This window comes from Argiope bruennichi, chromosome 8, assembly GCF_947563725.1.
Source record: "Argiope bruennichi chromosome 8, qqArgBrue1.1, whole genome shotgun sequence".
Taxonomy (NCBI): Eukaryota; Metazoa; Arthropoda; class Arachnida; order Araneae; family Araneidae; genus Argiope; species Argiope bruennichi.
Genome location: NC_079158.1, coordinates 80,024,881 through 80,043,215, shown reverse-complemented (window position 1 = coordinate 80,043,215; position 18,335 = coordinate 80,024,881). Strand labels below are relative to the sequence as shown.

The 18,335-nt window shown below is 26.1% G+C and overlaps 1 protein-coding gene across 4 annotated transcripts in view; it reads right to left on the bottom strand.

The window, feature by feature from the left end:
• LOC129981948 (cell adhesion molecule DSCAM-like) overlaps positions 1-18,335 on the bottom strand; it is a 627,118-nt gene that overhangs the window by 348,645 nt on the left and 260,138 nt on the right. For all 4 annotated transcript variants that reach the window (XM_056093016.1, XM_056093014.1, XM_056093015.1 and 1 more), the window contains exon 7: positions 15,481-15,888. In XM_056093016.1, the coding sequence (XP_055948991.1) occupies positions 15,481-15,888 (408 nt within the window). The remainder of the gene's footprint in view (positions 1-15,480; positions 15,889-18,335) is intronic.

Genomic DNA, 18,335 nt, shown 5'->3' with positions numbered 1-18,335 from the left:
AGGAATAAATTAATAAATGAAACGTAAACTTCCTATTATTTTCATTATAAACTTTTCAATTATGTCAAAAATATGTTAAAAGTCCAGTATGTATTCAGATGTATCATTTATTGTAAAATGAAAAAAATGGTAAAAAATGTAAACAAGAAAAACAGATTTAGTCAATTTTTAAATATCATTTTTATATCATTTAATTACGATAATTCATTAATTTCGTATTAAATGCTTTTTACAGCACATTCTTTGTGCACTTATATAAAAATCATCATACAAAACAGGTTGAATTAGATAAAAACCGAGCAATGATTAGACGTATAAAAATGTCTTTTTTTCAAAAGAAATTTAAAATTCGTAAATTTCCTGCCTTGAAAGCCATAAAAGCTGATTTGAACTATGCTAATCTTTAAAAATTTACAACCCGTTAATAATTATTGTGCCATTTTACTTTGATTAATGTTTCTCCTCCGAATATTTTTATAAAGGTAAGATAAACAAATCAAAAATATCTTTTCATATTTGCTACATATATTTTCATTATTAAAACGTTTCGCTAGCATTAGTGAAATGATAAGCATTGCATGAAAAGTTTTAATAATTAAGAGATTGGACTGTAAAAAAACATTAGTCTGCATAATACACATACTGGAAGCAATTATTTTTTATGCAGTTTTCAATGGTAACGATCAGCTTAAAGCAACGCGTTTCGTAATTAAAGTGTGCTCACTTTTAGAAGGAAAAGAGTAATGATTTTTTGAAGAAATTTACTGAGTTGAAAAAAAAGCTATTCTCTTGGAAACTACGTGTTTCGTCAATCGTGAACTAAGTTTCTTTTCTTTTTTTCTCTTACACAAGGCTTTGACTTAACGCTCAACTCAACCAAGTTGAAGAAACACAACCTTTTCCAATCTTTTCTCACACCGTTAAACTCGACTCTAGTCCTGCTGTGTTGGAGGTGTCGAAAAATGTGAGATATCTTAGGATCCTTTTTCTATTCCTCTAGACAAATGTCTCAGATTGACACCAAGTCAGTGGCAGCCAGCCGGAAAGATTTAGTATTGCTTTGCTTTTAAGTTCTGATTTTTCTACAGACAGAATCGCTAGAATGGGCAGCTGAAAATTTGGAAGATTTGCAATAAGTTTGCGTTTCAAATTTTATAGTTTTATTGTTCACAAGAATTCTATTATTGAAATAACTTCAAACTATTAAAAATTATATGTTTTCTGTGTTTTTTTACATTTGGTAAAGAAATGATTTTATGTACATTTTTGAAGAAATGATAAGAAAGTAGGTCAATTCCTGAATCGAGTTTTCCAAGTTATTCCTTAATGTGTCTAAATTGATGATATTACAGAGTTAATGCAGAATTGGGTGGTTTTAAGTGTTTATTGTGTTTTATCAAAAATTTTAATTTTCCGACTTTATGAAGATGGAATTTTGTAAAAAATAATTTCTCTTATGTCCCAATGTACTACACATGTGTGATCTGACAATTATGTTTATACCTGATAATAATACACTATTTCAATTTCCTTTAAATTTCAGTTAATTGATTGCTTTTAGGTAAATTTTTATTGAATATATAAAAAAAAGCAATTAAGTAGTCATTTTGAGAATATACTGACAGCATTATTTGATAACAGTAAATTTGAATACTGAAATATGAAAATAAAACTAAAGATGAATACTGAATTATGGAAATATGCATATAACTAAATACATATGTAACTATTAAAGAAATTCAAAACTCTTTGATTAGCCCATTTTTATCGTTGTTCTAAAAAGTAGATAATATTTATTTTATGAAAGAAGAAATCTGACCTAAAATGAAAAATTGGGGGGAGGGATTTCTTAAATAAAACATTATAATTAATACATAATATATATGATAAAAAGTCTCAAAAATTAGGAAATATTAACAGTACATTATAAATTTGATTTAAAATGTGATTTTTTAATATTATCTTATTCAGCAATGCACGTTTTGATAATTCTGCTTCGACCTCCTCTTTTTTGATAAAAGGTTTATTTCCCAATATTAAGAATACAGAAATAATTTACTTTTAGAAGAATTAATATAAGTTTTTTTACGATTTTCAAAGTTATGATATATATTACAATGTATAAGATGTATGTATCTTAAAAAAATTATTCATTGTTCTTAAAACACGAATTTTAAATTTTATTTTTCTTTTATTCTCAGAGCTCAGATTTATTGAATGTTACTTAATAAGTTGATCACTCTATTGACATCGAGTTAATTTCTGTACACATCGAGTTTAGTTATATTTTATTCATTAGTCAAATAAACACTTCGTAATTTATTTACCAAATTGAACCCACGCAATGCGGCGCATGACAACTTTATCACCCTTTAACACGTTTTTCTTTTGAATATAGTACACTGAAACAAAATTATCTTAATATCACATACAAAATATTTTATCAGAAGATTATTTTTTTAAATATATTATATTATTATGCTTGCACATAGTACTTTGTAATATTTCTTTTTAATATATTACTTTGCACATTTTTAAAACTACCTAGTATTAGCATATTATATGAAAAAAGATGAATTTCATTTTATTTAAATAAAACTATACGAAGTTTGTTTCGTTTATATGAAAAATGTTCTGTTTCTGTGTCTAGCTGTTAAAAAAGATTATGTTATTTTAATATAAAATTTGTCAGTAATGTTGACCATTGTGAATTGTTGTTTGGGTTCATCCAGTGAAATTTATATCCAAGAAAAGATATTATTTTGTAATTAATTTAAATATATAGGATTTTCATTCTTATCTTTTCATGACTTCACTACTTCTCAACAATTTTTTAAATAAAAATTAATAAGATATTTTGCAAAGATTTAGCACAATCTCAATATATATGAAGTATATTAAATCTTTCTAGATATTTATCTGTGTTACGAATTTCTCTTCATTGAAAACAGAACAATGGCCATACAGAGGAAGAGTTTGAAAAACTAATATACATATTTTAAATGAATGTAGTATAACTATTGAAACAATTAAATTTTATTTCTTCTTACCGTTGCTTAAGATGATTTCTCTAATGAAATTTATATAACTGGATTGTTTAAATTTCCTAACTAGCTTTATTGCATCATGTTTATGAAGTCATTTTCACTTACTTGATAAAATTATATATTTTTAGTAATCAATAAAATAACACGAATAATTATTTATTCATAAATATTTCTGAAATAAGAGGAATTTTAATTTAGTTTTACTCATATTGTTACGTTTCTGCAATGCAATGTTTCTGTAATGTTCTGTAATACATAGATAGAAAAAAAATCTGAATTTTTACTGATCCTCAAAAGTTTTTAAGTATTACCTTAATTACAAAATCACACATCGTATCAATAAAGGAGTTTTCATCAAGAAACACTAAGTCATGCCAAAATTTTAATAAATGTTTTGTTGCATGCATCATATTTTATTTCAATTATTTTTTCTTTTTTATGCACTTGTGCAAGACATAGAGAACTATTAATTCCTTTCATTTTTTCATAAAGTTAGAAGCAAAATACTCTTTATATTGGTAACGTAAAATAAAAAAATAAACTTTGTGGAATAAGCTAGTAACAGTTAACGTTACGCAAAGAGTTATTTTTAATTGAATAAAAAACAATAATATAAATTTTATCAAAGGAGACTTTAAACATGAACTGAAATATAATATTATTCAAAATGTTAAAACATTTTTTATTTTAAAAACAGATTTTAAATTTATAAACTCAATGATCACAAAATTTCATAATTTGTCTTATCTTCATATTTCCTTTACAGAACCCTCCCCCCCCCCTTTCTAAATTATTTTTCTTCGCTGAAGAACGATGACTAAAAGCTTAATCAAATATCGTTTCACATCCTATGCATTCAGAAATAAAAATAGTGTAAATAAATTATTTGTAATAACATAAAAAGGTTTATAATACAGAAGCCATTTATTTTATTTGTTTTATATGATGTCATGCTAAAATTAAAATTCTTTAAAAAATTTATCTATAAATTTCCTTCCAAGATACGATAAGAGTTATTTTTTTAAAATAAAATTCAAATCCAATGCCATACTTCTCATTAATTTATATTTTACTAAAATATACATCTTTTTTAATTTTAAAAAATCGTTTTAAAGAATAAATACTCAAATAAGGATTTTAAGTTTATAAACACGCTGATATTTCGCAGATGATTTCATTGATAAACAAAAATTCTATGGTTTAAGATTTAATCAATGAATATGGGTCACATTCTTTCCTTCAAATTGATTTCCAATTATTTGTTGTTTGGCAAAATTTTATTAGTTTCTGGTACTACAACGATTGTTTTTGTTTCTTAATCTTTTTTGAAACAATAATCTACTCAGAAATTCGTTTCAATCTTCCATAGAATTTTTCATCTTCTATTAAATAAATAACGCAATGTTTTCTTCATTGATTGTCAAGCAGATAACGTCACAAGCAATTGATTATATGTGCATAAAATTATGGAAAAATTGAAACTTTTTTTTTTGTAAGAAGCAGACTCAAAATAAAAAAATAAATATTTTAAGCGATGTTCCACCCTAAAGTGAAATGGTCTAATTAGCACATTTTTACTCTCATTAAAAGTGTCAAATTAATCAAGTTCTTGCTGCTGAATGTAACAACTTGGAAGTTATTCATAAAAACGCAGTTAACAGCTTCAGATTATTTTACACTTTTTCAAGGAAAATAATCTTCAAGAGTTCATATATTTTAATAAGTAGAAAAAAGTAAAAATAATAAGTATAAGAATGTCAAAAGGATTATTTCAAATAATGCAGAGATTTACTATCACTTCACCATAAGTAAGATCACATATTAAAGGAATAAACCAAATTGTTAGAAGAGTAGTTCTGATTGCAAATACTTTAAATATAGGTTGTATTGTAACGTAGAAACTCAATTGTATATGTACAAGGGCAAAATATCATTTATTTTTATGCCTTCGAAGCTTAATATTCAAAGCTTGAAATTCACATTTTTTTCCGTCAGTGATCGGGAAATATTTCAGTATTTCCTACCTTATAAAATGAAAGCAGAGAAATGTCCATGGCTTTATTTTGTACATATAAGCAAAAGTTATTCAATATGCCTATTATTAATATATATCCCCAATAAATTATTAACAAACATTTTTTTAATGAATTTAATGTTAGGTTTATATTCTGTTAGTGATGAATTATTGAAAACAAGTATCTGGTTAAAATGAAGTTCAAACTTATTCTTCCTAAAATTGATTGAAATGGCAAGGAAATTTATATAAGCTGTTTACAATTCAGATGAATTGCTTATTTCATTAAAAAAATAAATATTCCAAATTACTCTTGGCTATAAGTTATGAATATAATAACATTTACTCTTATGAAAAACATTTTAAATATGTAGTTTTGATTTTAAAGTCAATTTTTATAATAATTTAAAAAATATATATATTTATCGAAGGAGTATTTATAACAAAGTACGTCTTCCTTCAAACATCTACTTGAGTTTTGTATGACGAAAAAAAAAAAAAAATTATGAGCTTTACATTGCTCTGGATCCCATATTTAAAGTTTGTTTTGTCACCTTCTTGAAGTCTTCAAATAATTTGCTGTGAATTCATCATTATTTTATGTAACAAGGACCAATAAGATTGTGCATTATCTTTGAATACCTAAAAAATTCTAGAAATATTTTACTTTAATTATGAATTATTTCTAAAACCTATTCGAAAAGAAACTACATAATAATTACTTAGGCCTAAGATGACGACATTGTTTAGTTCAAGAAAAGAAAAATTAAAATAGAAAATTTCAGCTTTATTCGTAGAATGGTTGTATAAGGATTTATTCCTAATTTTCTATTTTTCTTTTGATTTCAGCATGCTGAATAATAATTAAACATATTTATATTTCTGATAGATATTACGTCTAAAATATAGTAGAATATGGATGCTTCATTATACATATTGATGTCCAAAGCAGAGTAGGAATTCAACCGTGAATACATCGAAAATATTAATTGTACTAAATATTGCAGCTAATTTCAAGCTTCATTAAACACATGTAAAAAGACAGTGCCAAAACATTTGCCATTTTTTTATAACTTTAGAATTCTTAGGTGCCTAGAGATAAAATATTCGAAATTTATTGCAAAATGATATAGTCTAAAAAATGTAATGACATATTATGGAAAAAAAAATCAATATTATATTGTTTTTATAAAATAGTTTAAATTATATTGGTTTTTATAAAATATATAAAAAAAAATTAAAAAAGAAAATTGTGCCATCGCTTTGGACAACTATTTTTGCATTTTAAGTTCTAGAAAAATCTAACTCGCATTTTTTCATGAAATTTGATCAATTTAATGATTTCTATCTGGTTTCATGATTAATTTTAAAGACTGCAAATAATATATTGTTACGAATCTGTAATGCTGCTTCCCAGCATAGTTGGTTCCACCATCGGAAAGAATGTTTTACAGTCATCAGTATTGGACGGAGTCCGGTGTCACGTTGGAGGTTCCAGAGCTTGGCGACCATTTGGCGACGAATTTGGCGCCAAAATAGATTATACCCGAAACATCTAGAATTTTCTCGATCCGTGCAGTAGGAACCGAGATACGCCTAAAACGTTCCTTATTGGTTGAGAGGCTTCTAGCCCCGCCTCCCGAGACCTATATAAGGAGACAGCCGTAGCTGCCAGAGTAGAGTAGTCGGAATCGATGGTGAAGAACTGGTCTTCCAGAAATTAGCGGAGCAGCGACTGAGTCAAGCTAGTGCTGAACTAAGCTGTGCGCTACTGTCTTCAGTAGAGTTTTGTTGTATGCTGCATGTCTCGGCTGAAGATAATTCTTCTTTTGTGCTGTATATTGTTGTCGTCTTTGTGCTGTCCTGTGTGCCTTCGTGTAAATAAACGTCGTTGTTTTATTTTCTACTGCTGATTGAGCGTTCTCCACATCATATAACTCCCATTATCCAAACGAACCCGGAAATTTCGTAACAATATCTTAAATAGTCACATAAAACGTTAGAAATAACTTTAAATAACATAAAAGTTGCCTAAACATCTATATTTACTGATTTTCCAATCATTTTAATCAAATAAAACGCGAATCTTAGAAAAAAAAACTGAATCACAATAAAGTGATTTTTTTTGATTTTTTTTACAAAAGTCAATTTTACTTTCAAAAATGAAATATATACTTCCTTTCTAAAAATGACAAAGTCGTTCAAACTGTTTCTAAAATTTCATTTCTGTCCACTATATCTAAAAGCATCATTTATAAAGTCTATAAATCTTCAAAGAATGTCTTTACAGTTAATTAAAAGGACGGAAAACACGTTCTTAAAAAGAAAAAAAGAAATTAAAAATGATATTTTTAAAATGACAGGTGTCAGAACGCTTAACTTTTCATTTCATTTCGCTATGATATATAAAAAAGAAAAAATATATATCAAAAGTACAATTACTGGAAGAGTGAAAAAGACCAGCGATTCATCCTGTCAGTTTGGTATTACAGATAAAAAACAAAGAACCTTATCTACTTTAGTGAAAAACTTTTGGTATCACAGGCAGAGGGAAAAATCAATGAGAAAAGAGATTTTTTCCTTCAATAACTTGACTCGACACGCAATGTTCGGTTTCCCAGCGGACCTACCACTTTTTTTGTAGGTTTCACGTCATTTTTAGTTTTTAGTTAGACTGCGATAAAAGGTACGTAAAAGTGAAAAATACCTTATCGATTTTATACAGAAAGAGCGGGTAGACACTTATAAGTGACGGGATATCCGTACAAATTGAATTTTCAGAATGATCTCTAGATCCAAACTTTATGTTAGAGGAAGTTCCTTCGATCAGTTTCGCTATTTATTTCTGGCACGTTCTTTGCAAAAGATCAATTTATCAATTTAAAATGGACCATGAACTTATTTCTAAACATTGATTAAATTTAGCATTTTTATGGTTTCTTTCATTTCATTGGAGTTTTGAAAAAGGTTTAAAGTAACTTTGTCACGTTTTGTACCAAATGATATGTAATGATCAGTGTTCGAACGAAGATCAACACTGATCATTACAAATCATATTTTATCAGTGTTCAAGAGATATAATTTTATTAAGGCACTACCTGTATGTTTCAAACATTCGAACAGTTTTAAAGGAATATATAACTATGATTTTACAATCTAATAAAAATTACTTTCAAATTATTAGTACAATATTTGACAACGAAAGCAATCATGGTATGAAACTCGGCAGAACTCGTTTGCATAAAATTTAGAAATGTTGCCTTTAAAATGTGGGAATCTGCTATATATACCTGATAATCTACAGATAAAGTATGATAGATCATTTAAAAATGGTTTTGCTAATCAAATAAAGATTTCTTAGGATGTCTTTAAGATATCTTCTATGAAATCATTAAAGGCAGATTAAGATATTTGTTCGAAAACTAATAATGCTTTTATATTTGCAAAATAATACTTAGTAAATAGAACAGTCATAATAGATAATAGTTTAAAGAGACAAATAATACAGGATGTTCATTAATTATTGTCGGAGTTTCCGTACCTCATAACTTTCGAATAAAAATATTAATCAAAAACCGATTATGTATTCGTAAATTACAACTCAAAGAATTTATTAATGATATTAAAGTGTAAAGCTTGCATGATTTGCACTTTGTAGGCATTCAGTTGAAGGCGATTATGTATTCATAAATTACAACTCAAAGAATTATGAATACGTAAATTACAACTCAAAGAATTATGAATACGTAAATTACAACTCAAAGAATTATGAACACGTAAATTACAACTCAAAGAATTATGTATTCGTAAAGTACAACTCAAAGAATTGCCTTCAGCTGAATGCCTACAAAGTGCAAATTGTACAAGCTTTAGACTTTAATATCATTAATAAAATTCTTTGAGTTGTAATTTACGAATACGTAATCTGTTCATTGCGTAATATTTTTTATTCGAAAGTTATGAGGTACGGAAACCCCGACAATAATTAATGAACACCCTGTAATATTAAGTTAGTAAGTCGAAGTAAAGTTAAAGTCGAGCAAAATTACTAAATTTTAGCATATATTTTGATTATTTACGAAATGTTTTGAGAACTAATTACTTCAAAAAAGCAGAAATATAACAGTTCCTTAGAAATGGAACTAAGAAAGACAAAGAAGTTTCATACCGTAAATGTAGCAGTATTTTGATGAAGAAATCATAGTTTCAAAAAAAAATCTAATTTAAACCATTAATCCCGGTGAACCAACTAGTCGCCAAAGGCGCCTGGTTATAAATATAAATGAAACTTCGTTTTTGTTATATGTTTGCTTATACGATAGCTAACAAATTCCAACAGATTAAAGATCGATAAGATATGGATAAATTAAATTTGCATTCTTGATTTGAGTTTGGGAATGTATAATGCTTTTTTTTACAGTTGATAAAAAAGTAATTTTTAAAAATATTTTTAGAAATAATAATTTTTATAACTTTATAATTGGCATTTATTTTACATTATGCATTGTTCTGGTTGATTATTTTAATCATTAAATATTATGCCCCATAGTTCTTAGTACCACTATGAAGTTTTCAAGAAGGGAAAACAAAAAAATATTCATACTGGATTGTCACCGTCGATATTTATTTTCAAATTTTTAATTTAACTCATTTGTCTTTCTAACCCTATTTTTTGCCGTATTCACCATACAGCATGAAAGGATGCTTATCACATGCTTTGAATTACCTTTTCCATTAGTGAAACTAGTTCACGATAATGTATTCAAGTAGAGTAAATATGTTTAAATATTTAAATGAGAGTACAAACTCACTAATGTATTTTTTAATATTAGCAATTCTAAAGAAACGTCGAGTTGTTAAAAAAATGTATTTTAAGTCGCATTTAATCTATGTGAAATTTGAAAAATCTTTTAAATGATTCATAAAATAGCAAGTAAGCTTTACTTCAAATGATATATTAGCAATACTATTTAAACAGTAATATATATATGACACTTTACTTAGTTTTCCATTCATTTATTATTCTAAGCATTTCTCTCTTTACTGAACTTAATTCTTGAATTTTCTTATGTGAAAATGAGAGTAAAGTAAACATATTTTGCGCTTCATGAAATTTGAAGCAAAAGCAGTGATTCATTTCTACCACAGATAATAAAAGCAATTTCCAGAATGTGTTGAAAAGCAGCAATGCTATGAATATTACATGTATTTTCTTTTTAAATGCATAGAATTCATTATGGACTTGTTATTCATTTGAATATTTTAATACTTTTCAGAAATCTTTAATTTTAAACTTACATGTTTGTAAGATATTTTTAAGAAAAACAAGAAAAAAATTAATGATACTACGTATTTCAAACTCTCACTTTATTTAGAAACAGTGGAAGAAAAAAAAAGGAAAGATGATTAAAAATTAATAAGTACATTCTTCCAAAAAGATTCTGAAATAAGAATAATAAGAAAATGCAAAGAAGTGTCTCGAATCTCAAAAATTGCTAAAATTTTAATTTACTATAAGATATTCAGTAGAATGTAGTTGTTTTCACCGAAATTCTCCCTCTCATTTATTCGTTGCTAAAGAATTAAGAAATTAAAAAATTTCTTTAGATTTAGTTGCCTAATGTTATATAGCATCCTACAACTTAGTTTCTTCTTTTAAAAAATGTATTAATTCTACTTGATAAATTTCTATAAAACTCGAATTGAAAACATTACTTAATTAAATCACGGAATTGATACCTTACTGCTTTCATGAGAAAATGAATTTATAATAATAATTTTTTTTGTTATTTGTATGTTATTTGGAAACCTTAATTCTTTCTGAAGTAATTAAAAAAGAAATAATAATCTCAAGAGCCCTATTAAAATCATAATCCTGGCTTATAGTTTGAAATTTTTAAAAAATAAACTATGAGTAATAAAAATTACTTTCAAATTTAATTGATATTAGAAATTTTTAAATGCTAATTTATTCTATTAAGTTATTGAATTCCTGATCTTATGCGTAACTTTGTATGTATATCTTGTTTCTTATATAATTCCAGAATCACTTTATGATTTAGAAACTTCTAAGCAGAGCCAAAATTTAAAAATAAATTGGGAAAAAATCATGATAAACAATTTTAATTGCCATTAATTTTGAATTTACGTGTGCAATATTTGAAATAAACTATGTACTTTTAAATCAGTTAGTAAACAACAAGTTATTTTATAATTTTATATAAATTAACTTGCTTTATGTCTTTATGTCTTAAAGTATTGTATGGTTACAAACATTAGCAGCTTTTATAAATAACTATTGATTTAAAAAGGCATTTTCCTGTTTTAAGAATTTAATGAATGTTTTCGCATTCTTTCTTTTTATTGCACCCAAAACGTTTGCTTCTTTACAGTAGAATTTATAATACGAGATTAAACAAAATAATATACGGGATAAATATTTGTTTAACATGGTATTATTTGATATATAATAAACATCGGAAAAATATAAAGGATTGTCAAAGTTTGTAATTCGAACCGAGCATTGGTGAAACAAACTATTGTAATTGAGTCTATTTAATCAAACAGAATATTAGCCAAATACTGGGTATACACATATTTTAGACATTTTTTATGCATTTTCATCTAATTTGTCACTTGCCACGCTTGATTTAATTGTAATCAACTTTATATATTTTTCAATTTCTAAAATTTGGTAATATTTATGCATGTATATACTTGATTAAATAACTCCTTTTTATCATTTTCAGAGCTCGATTGTCATTTGATAAAATTGATTTGATAATTAAATTTGATAAAATTTTGGTATTATATTTATGGCTACATTTGATGACCCTTATCCTTAAGCATTATCATTTGTTTTCTTTAATTTCTTGTTATAAGGTAAAATGGTGTATCTGAGAATTTCAGATAGTATATTATTTTATATTATATATGTGCAAAACACTGTAATCAATTTCAACGATACAGTAATAATTCTTATTTAGATTTATTAACATAGTTGAATTCATTGAGGGTCGTTTTCTGTACCTCATGAAAAAAAATGCAGGAAAAATGAAGTGCAAGCTATATATATGCTTTGTTGGTATAATTAAAAAAATATTTGCATTAAGACTTATTTGTTAATCAATCACAAATATACTTCCACAGATTTTTGTTACATTTGCTTTTTTAAGTCATCACGTAATGGACCAAAAATAATTATTATTAATAAAATATACATTCATAAAAAATTGAATAAGATATTCTCTTTTTTTTAGCATGCACAGAAAGACTGAGGAATAAAATTAATTTACAATGAGAGTGTATAAAATATTAGGAGAGAAGAAAATGAAAATAAGTTTAGATAACTAGTTTGTTAAAAAAAAGAAATATTTATGGAAGCAAATACTTTTATTTCAAAGTTTATATTAAAGGATAATAATTTATTTCTGAATTCAATATGTTTTTATTTTATGAGACAATATATTTCTAAATATTAGAAAGAAAGAAATAGTGTAATGATTTAAAAATGGTTCCTTTATGATGAAATGTTTTCCTTGAGAGAAATGAGAAAAATCCATTAAAATATTTTTTTTTTAAACTGGGATACATTTTAAGAAAGTTATTGATTGAAAAGAAATTAAAAGCAAATAATATTTGCTTATGTTTCATTAATTACGACATTAATATTTTAAATTATTTCCATTTAATTTAAATATATCAAATTTTTATTTGTTGGTATTTTTGTCTCTCATACACAAAGTGACTCCATAATATTGAATGCATATTTTTACTGACAATTTTAAATATAATTAATGTGCTATAAATAACATTTATGTCGTTTTAACTGTCAAATATAATAGCAACTTTAGTGATAGTAAAAATTTCAATATTTATTTTAGAAAAAATAAATTTATTTGCTGCTCTTATAAGAATTATAATATTTTTTCCCCATTTTAATAACAACAATTACAGATTGTCTTATAATATTTCGAAACAATGAATAGATGAAGAGTTAATTAAATTTTTAATGTGAATAACACAATGAATTAGTAAACATTTTAATTTAAAAAATAAAAAAAAGAGCAATAAAAACCACATATGCAGTATTATGCACGTGCTTCCGATGGCTACGAAAGAGATTATTAATCGATTTTTGAATTAAATATGCATCTAATGTTATTAGAAACGATGCCATCAGAGAACAGGAAAAAAAAAGTAACAAAATATCACACAAACTATGTAACGACAAATAGCGCCATAATGATTGAAAAATCTTTTTCCTACAAACCATTAAAGGACAGAATAAAAATCAATAAAATATTCCTAAAAATGGGAGAAGATGGAAAAGAAAAATATCCAGCCATTTTCTATGCATCAGTGTTCCATAAAATTCTGATGTTTTTCATTATTTTTTTTGTTCCATCATGCTTCGAATGCAGTTTCGTCTCACAGGGTGTTCAAGAAAACGGGAAGAAAATAGAAAAGAGATTAGGGTTCATTCTCTTATCCTGCATTTCATGAAATCGTATTTCGTTTTTGTCGCTTTATATTCAGAAAAAGTTACGCAGAAGAACTCAAGAAATTGGGTTTTGCGTTATTGTTTATTCCATTATTGTTTTAATATATTTGCTTCTCGGCAAAATAAGTCACGATGTTTTTGTAGGATTAAATTGCTCGTTGTTTACGAATGTCTGAGAGTAATGGATTAAATAATACCTTAAAAGTTTTTTCGTAAGATCTGTAGGAAAAGGCGATTAATTTTCATGCAAGATTTTCAATATTAAATTTTATTCCGATTTTAAGTTCTTATTCAACCTCACAGAATTTTTAAGAAAAATGTTCGTTTTCGAAAAAATATATACATAAAAAAAACGATAATTCACCAGTCAATTTTGTTTTATATGATCCAATTTTGCATACAACTAAGTCAATTTATATTGTATATTATATTTAAAATGGAAAGAAATAACATTTTCGTTTCAAGATGAGAGAATCAAATAATTTTCAATTGCTAAATTTCTATATGCATTTTCAAAATATTTTCGAAGGAATTCAGATTGAATAATTATAACCATTTCTTATAATATGTAACAAAATCCGATAAATGAACTGTTGGAAGATTAAAGAATTGGTCACAAATTCTTCCATATAAGAAGATTTTATTCACTCTAAAAATTGGAAAATTAGTTTGGAATTTGAATTGTGATTTTTTTTAATGTTTTGAATAAACTTAATGCTATAATATATATCTGACACTCTAAGTTCCTGGACATACTCGTTTTTGAGCTTAATTAAGCTAATTTACTCTAAATCTGCAGCTTCCAGCCTAATTTCAACAGTTACCTGATTAAATAAAAAATACTGATAAAAAATTTATTTTTGACATTTTTCCACCAAATTTCGTCTCCAAAAATATTATGAGTGATATGCATGATTGCACATGATACTGAATAAAGTTTCACTCTGTGAAATTGCGTATAGTATACATTTCTTTCTTTCAATTATAATTAAGTCTGCTATTCTAAGGAATAGATAATTTTTATTTAGACACATAACATTCACAAAATTTAATAAAAAGTCAAAAGAATTTTTTTTTAAATTCCTTGAGTGTTCGCTGGTTAAATTTCATACATTTCTATTGGTTGCATTAAAAGAGTTTAAAAAAAGAGAAAATATCTTGTACCATTAGTTATGAACATTTTTCAGATTCTATTTTATATAAAACCATATTTTAGCCATGAATATAAATTTTAAAACAAATATTTTAGTTTTATTTAAATTTTCATGACCAACTGCAGAATTTTTATTTTATTTGAATATTATTTCATGATAATCAATAAATCAAATTCGCTTTAAATTTGCGAATTTTAATGCAAATTATTTAATTTTGCAAAGTTAAACGAGCTAAAATTTTATTAAAAACTACTTTGTTATTTTATTTCAGTTTAACTTTATTGATACTTTAAATTTCTCTTTACTTTTAAAAGTTAAAATCATTTGGAACTAAAAAAAATCAACCAGAGTATAAGCTTTGAAATGTAATAATACAGGGCAAAAGGATTCCAAAAAAAAAAAAAAATCTTTCCGTGAAGCTCTCATAATCCCCTATTATTTGGAAACCCTTATTCGACTTGCCCAATATTTATTGATCACTCTTGAGTCCATCATAGATCATTGTGCAAGTCTCTAATTAGTTTATCCTGATAGGGCTAAATAAGTAATCATAGAACGTAAAGTACTGTTTCAAATACAGTTTTTCTAATGTAATGGGATTTTTATTATAAATATAGAATATAAAGTAACATTTAAAATATTTATCTGTTTTAATTTCCAGAAAATATTTCAGTTAGCATCTCATTGCTTTGAAAAATTATTCTGAAAGACAGCTCAATATCCTTATAAATAATAAGTTTAAATAAATATTGATGTTCATACCTTTCCTCCACCGTATGCTTCTCAAAGGATGTCCGGAAACTGCGCAGTCTACATTCACTTCATCTCCAGTCACGGCCGTTATATTATCCATCGGGTGAATATAAGGTGGGCCATATACAGACAGACGAGCAGAATGACTAATAGCACCGATTTCATTTCTAGCATGGCAAGAATAAATTCCTCCATGTTCAGAAGTCACGGCCGAAATGTTTATAAAACTCATCAGAAGGCCTTGCGAATCCACAAAGTCTCCGATTCTCACTCCAAGACCTTCAACAACTGGACGACTGTAAAGCCTCCAAGAGACTTGTGGTAGAGGATTTCCAGTCACTAGACAACGAAGAGATGTCTTCGCACCAGGTCGAAGAAGTCTGTCTGGAAATATTTCTCGAAACTCAGGTGGGTCCTCTGAAAGGTAGAAGAGAACATAGACGTTATTAAGGTTATTGAATGGACCATATGACGATGAGAGTGTGCGTTAAAATCAGTCAAAAATACATCCAAAAATTGGTCAATACTCGTGAATTAAATCAAAATATAGTATCCCCTAAGGAAAAAGGTATATAATTTTGAGTAAATATATTGTATATCGAAGAGGTAACATTAATAAATAACAAGTTTCATTAGTTGAAATTTCTAAATTGCAGTTAGCTTGTTACAAAGTAAATTAAAATTCATCTGATTAAAAAATAATTAATTTGAAGAAATTGTCATTTATTTTTTCAAAAATACATTCATAGATCATGAAACACTGAAATCTAAACATCCTGTTAGATGAAGATATACGTTTTTTCAATATATTTTGTTATGTTATAAACCGATAATAGCTTAGTCATTGTTTTGATAAATATAGTGTAAAAAATTTATTTCATCTATTCAGAAAATTTTGAAAAATAACTTTACATCAGTTTTCTCTCAATCACATCTAATGATTTATCCGGCAATTAATTTGTAGGAAGTGAATTTACATTCTTATGCATTTAGTTTGACTTCTTTATTAGAGAATTTAGAAAAATCGATCGACGATGCATAGATTAAAATTTTTGTGTCAACTGCTTAAAAATGAAATAGCATGAAATTTTTCTGTCTTTGTATTTAGTAGAGATGCAGAGATAAAAATATTCGAAAAGATATTTTTTTTTAAATTGAAAAATATATGAAAATCTGCAAGATATCATATATTTATCATTGTGTTTAATTTTAAGCATACATGCTTAGTAAAAATATTTAAAAAAAAAATGTTTTTTAATGTCTTAGATTTTTGGCAAAAAATTGGAATATTTTAAAATAATCTGAGCAAATACAGATGTTTTGATTAGAATGTTTCCTAAAAACCCATTCAATACTCGTTTTACTCTATCTATCTTAGTCTTGTCAGTTTGATGAACTATCTACGCCCATTTCGTGTCTACTACATTGTGCTACTGGTTCTGGATTTCTGAGAATTTTTTTTCCTGTTGTTAAACTTTTATTGGACTTATAATATAATTTTTAAAAATTATTTCTTTAATATTAAAAATATAAGAATTGCAATCGTTAAATACATTGCATTACTCTAATAATTACAACTTGTAACAATTCAAATTCATAAATCAAAGAATCAACTAACATGCAATCAATCACGAGCTATAAGTTCGAATAATTTATTAAATCAATTTATGACATATAGTCAGATTTATATATTGAAGCATTTTGGTTGAAAGTTTTCTAAATAAGTAGTAATTTGGAAAAAGTGTGGATTAAAATATGTATTTAACTCTTCTTTGCATGATGAAAATTTTCATCATAACATTTAGTGAACAAAAAATTGTACTCAAAACAGGTGTACTGTAAATTGGATTCTGCTGGCAACTTTTTTCACGACTAGTGCATAAGGAAAGTAGCTGTCAAAAAAAAATGTCACAATCCTTATTGCGGGTTTGAACTTGCCCTTACGCTGTTTGTTGTAGTTGGAAGAAACGTGATATTTCTTGAATATTTTTTACAGCTAATCTGAGAGTTTTTTGCTAATAAAAGCAACAATGAGTGGGAATAAGAGTTTTTTGTATCTGTGTTATTTTCTGTGCAATTTATATCGAATAGTACAAATAATCTTCTGAAAACCATGTGACAGAAATTTACTTCACTATACGGTTGTTTAACTTCTAATGTATAACGAAAATGTTTTTTACTAAATGTTTATTTTTGGTTATTTTTGTTGAGAAATTTAGAAGAGAGTGATGTTGAAGATTGACAAAAGTAGGTGGGTCATTCCAGTGTAAATGCTCTAAATGCATGTATGCCCTCAGGCAATAAACGTAGAATTAATTTGTATCTAAATAAGAATAAAAATTGTTGCTTTCACTATCATCAGGAATAAAAATGATACACATATATATTGTATTTTATTTATTTTGTATGAGCTTAACATGCAAATTTGCATGATGATGGATATATCCATCATACTGATTTTTATTTATTTTATATTATATATTTATACTAGAATTTTTTAAAACATTTTATTCTTTAAACTAGAACATGAATTATATTACCCTGATTTACTTCTTAAAAAAAAGAAGAAAGCATGCAAAGAAGGGTTGGATATAAAAATGAAGCATGCATTACCTTGCTGAATATTTTGACTACTGAGGATTATTCTTCACTAGGATTGAAGAATAATCCTCAAATATATTACTATATATTTAAAATTGCGCTTAATATATTACCTTTAATATAATTTATTCTGCTTTATCAAATCAAGTTTTTGACTCACGATAAAAATAATTATTGAATATATTAGTGAAAATAACTTAGATTCACCAGGGTACCTGAAGAAAAGATCTAATTTACTTTCAATATATTAGAGTAAATTGTAT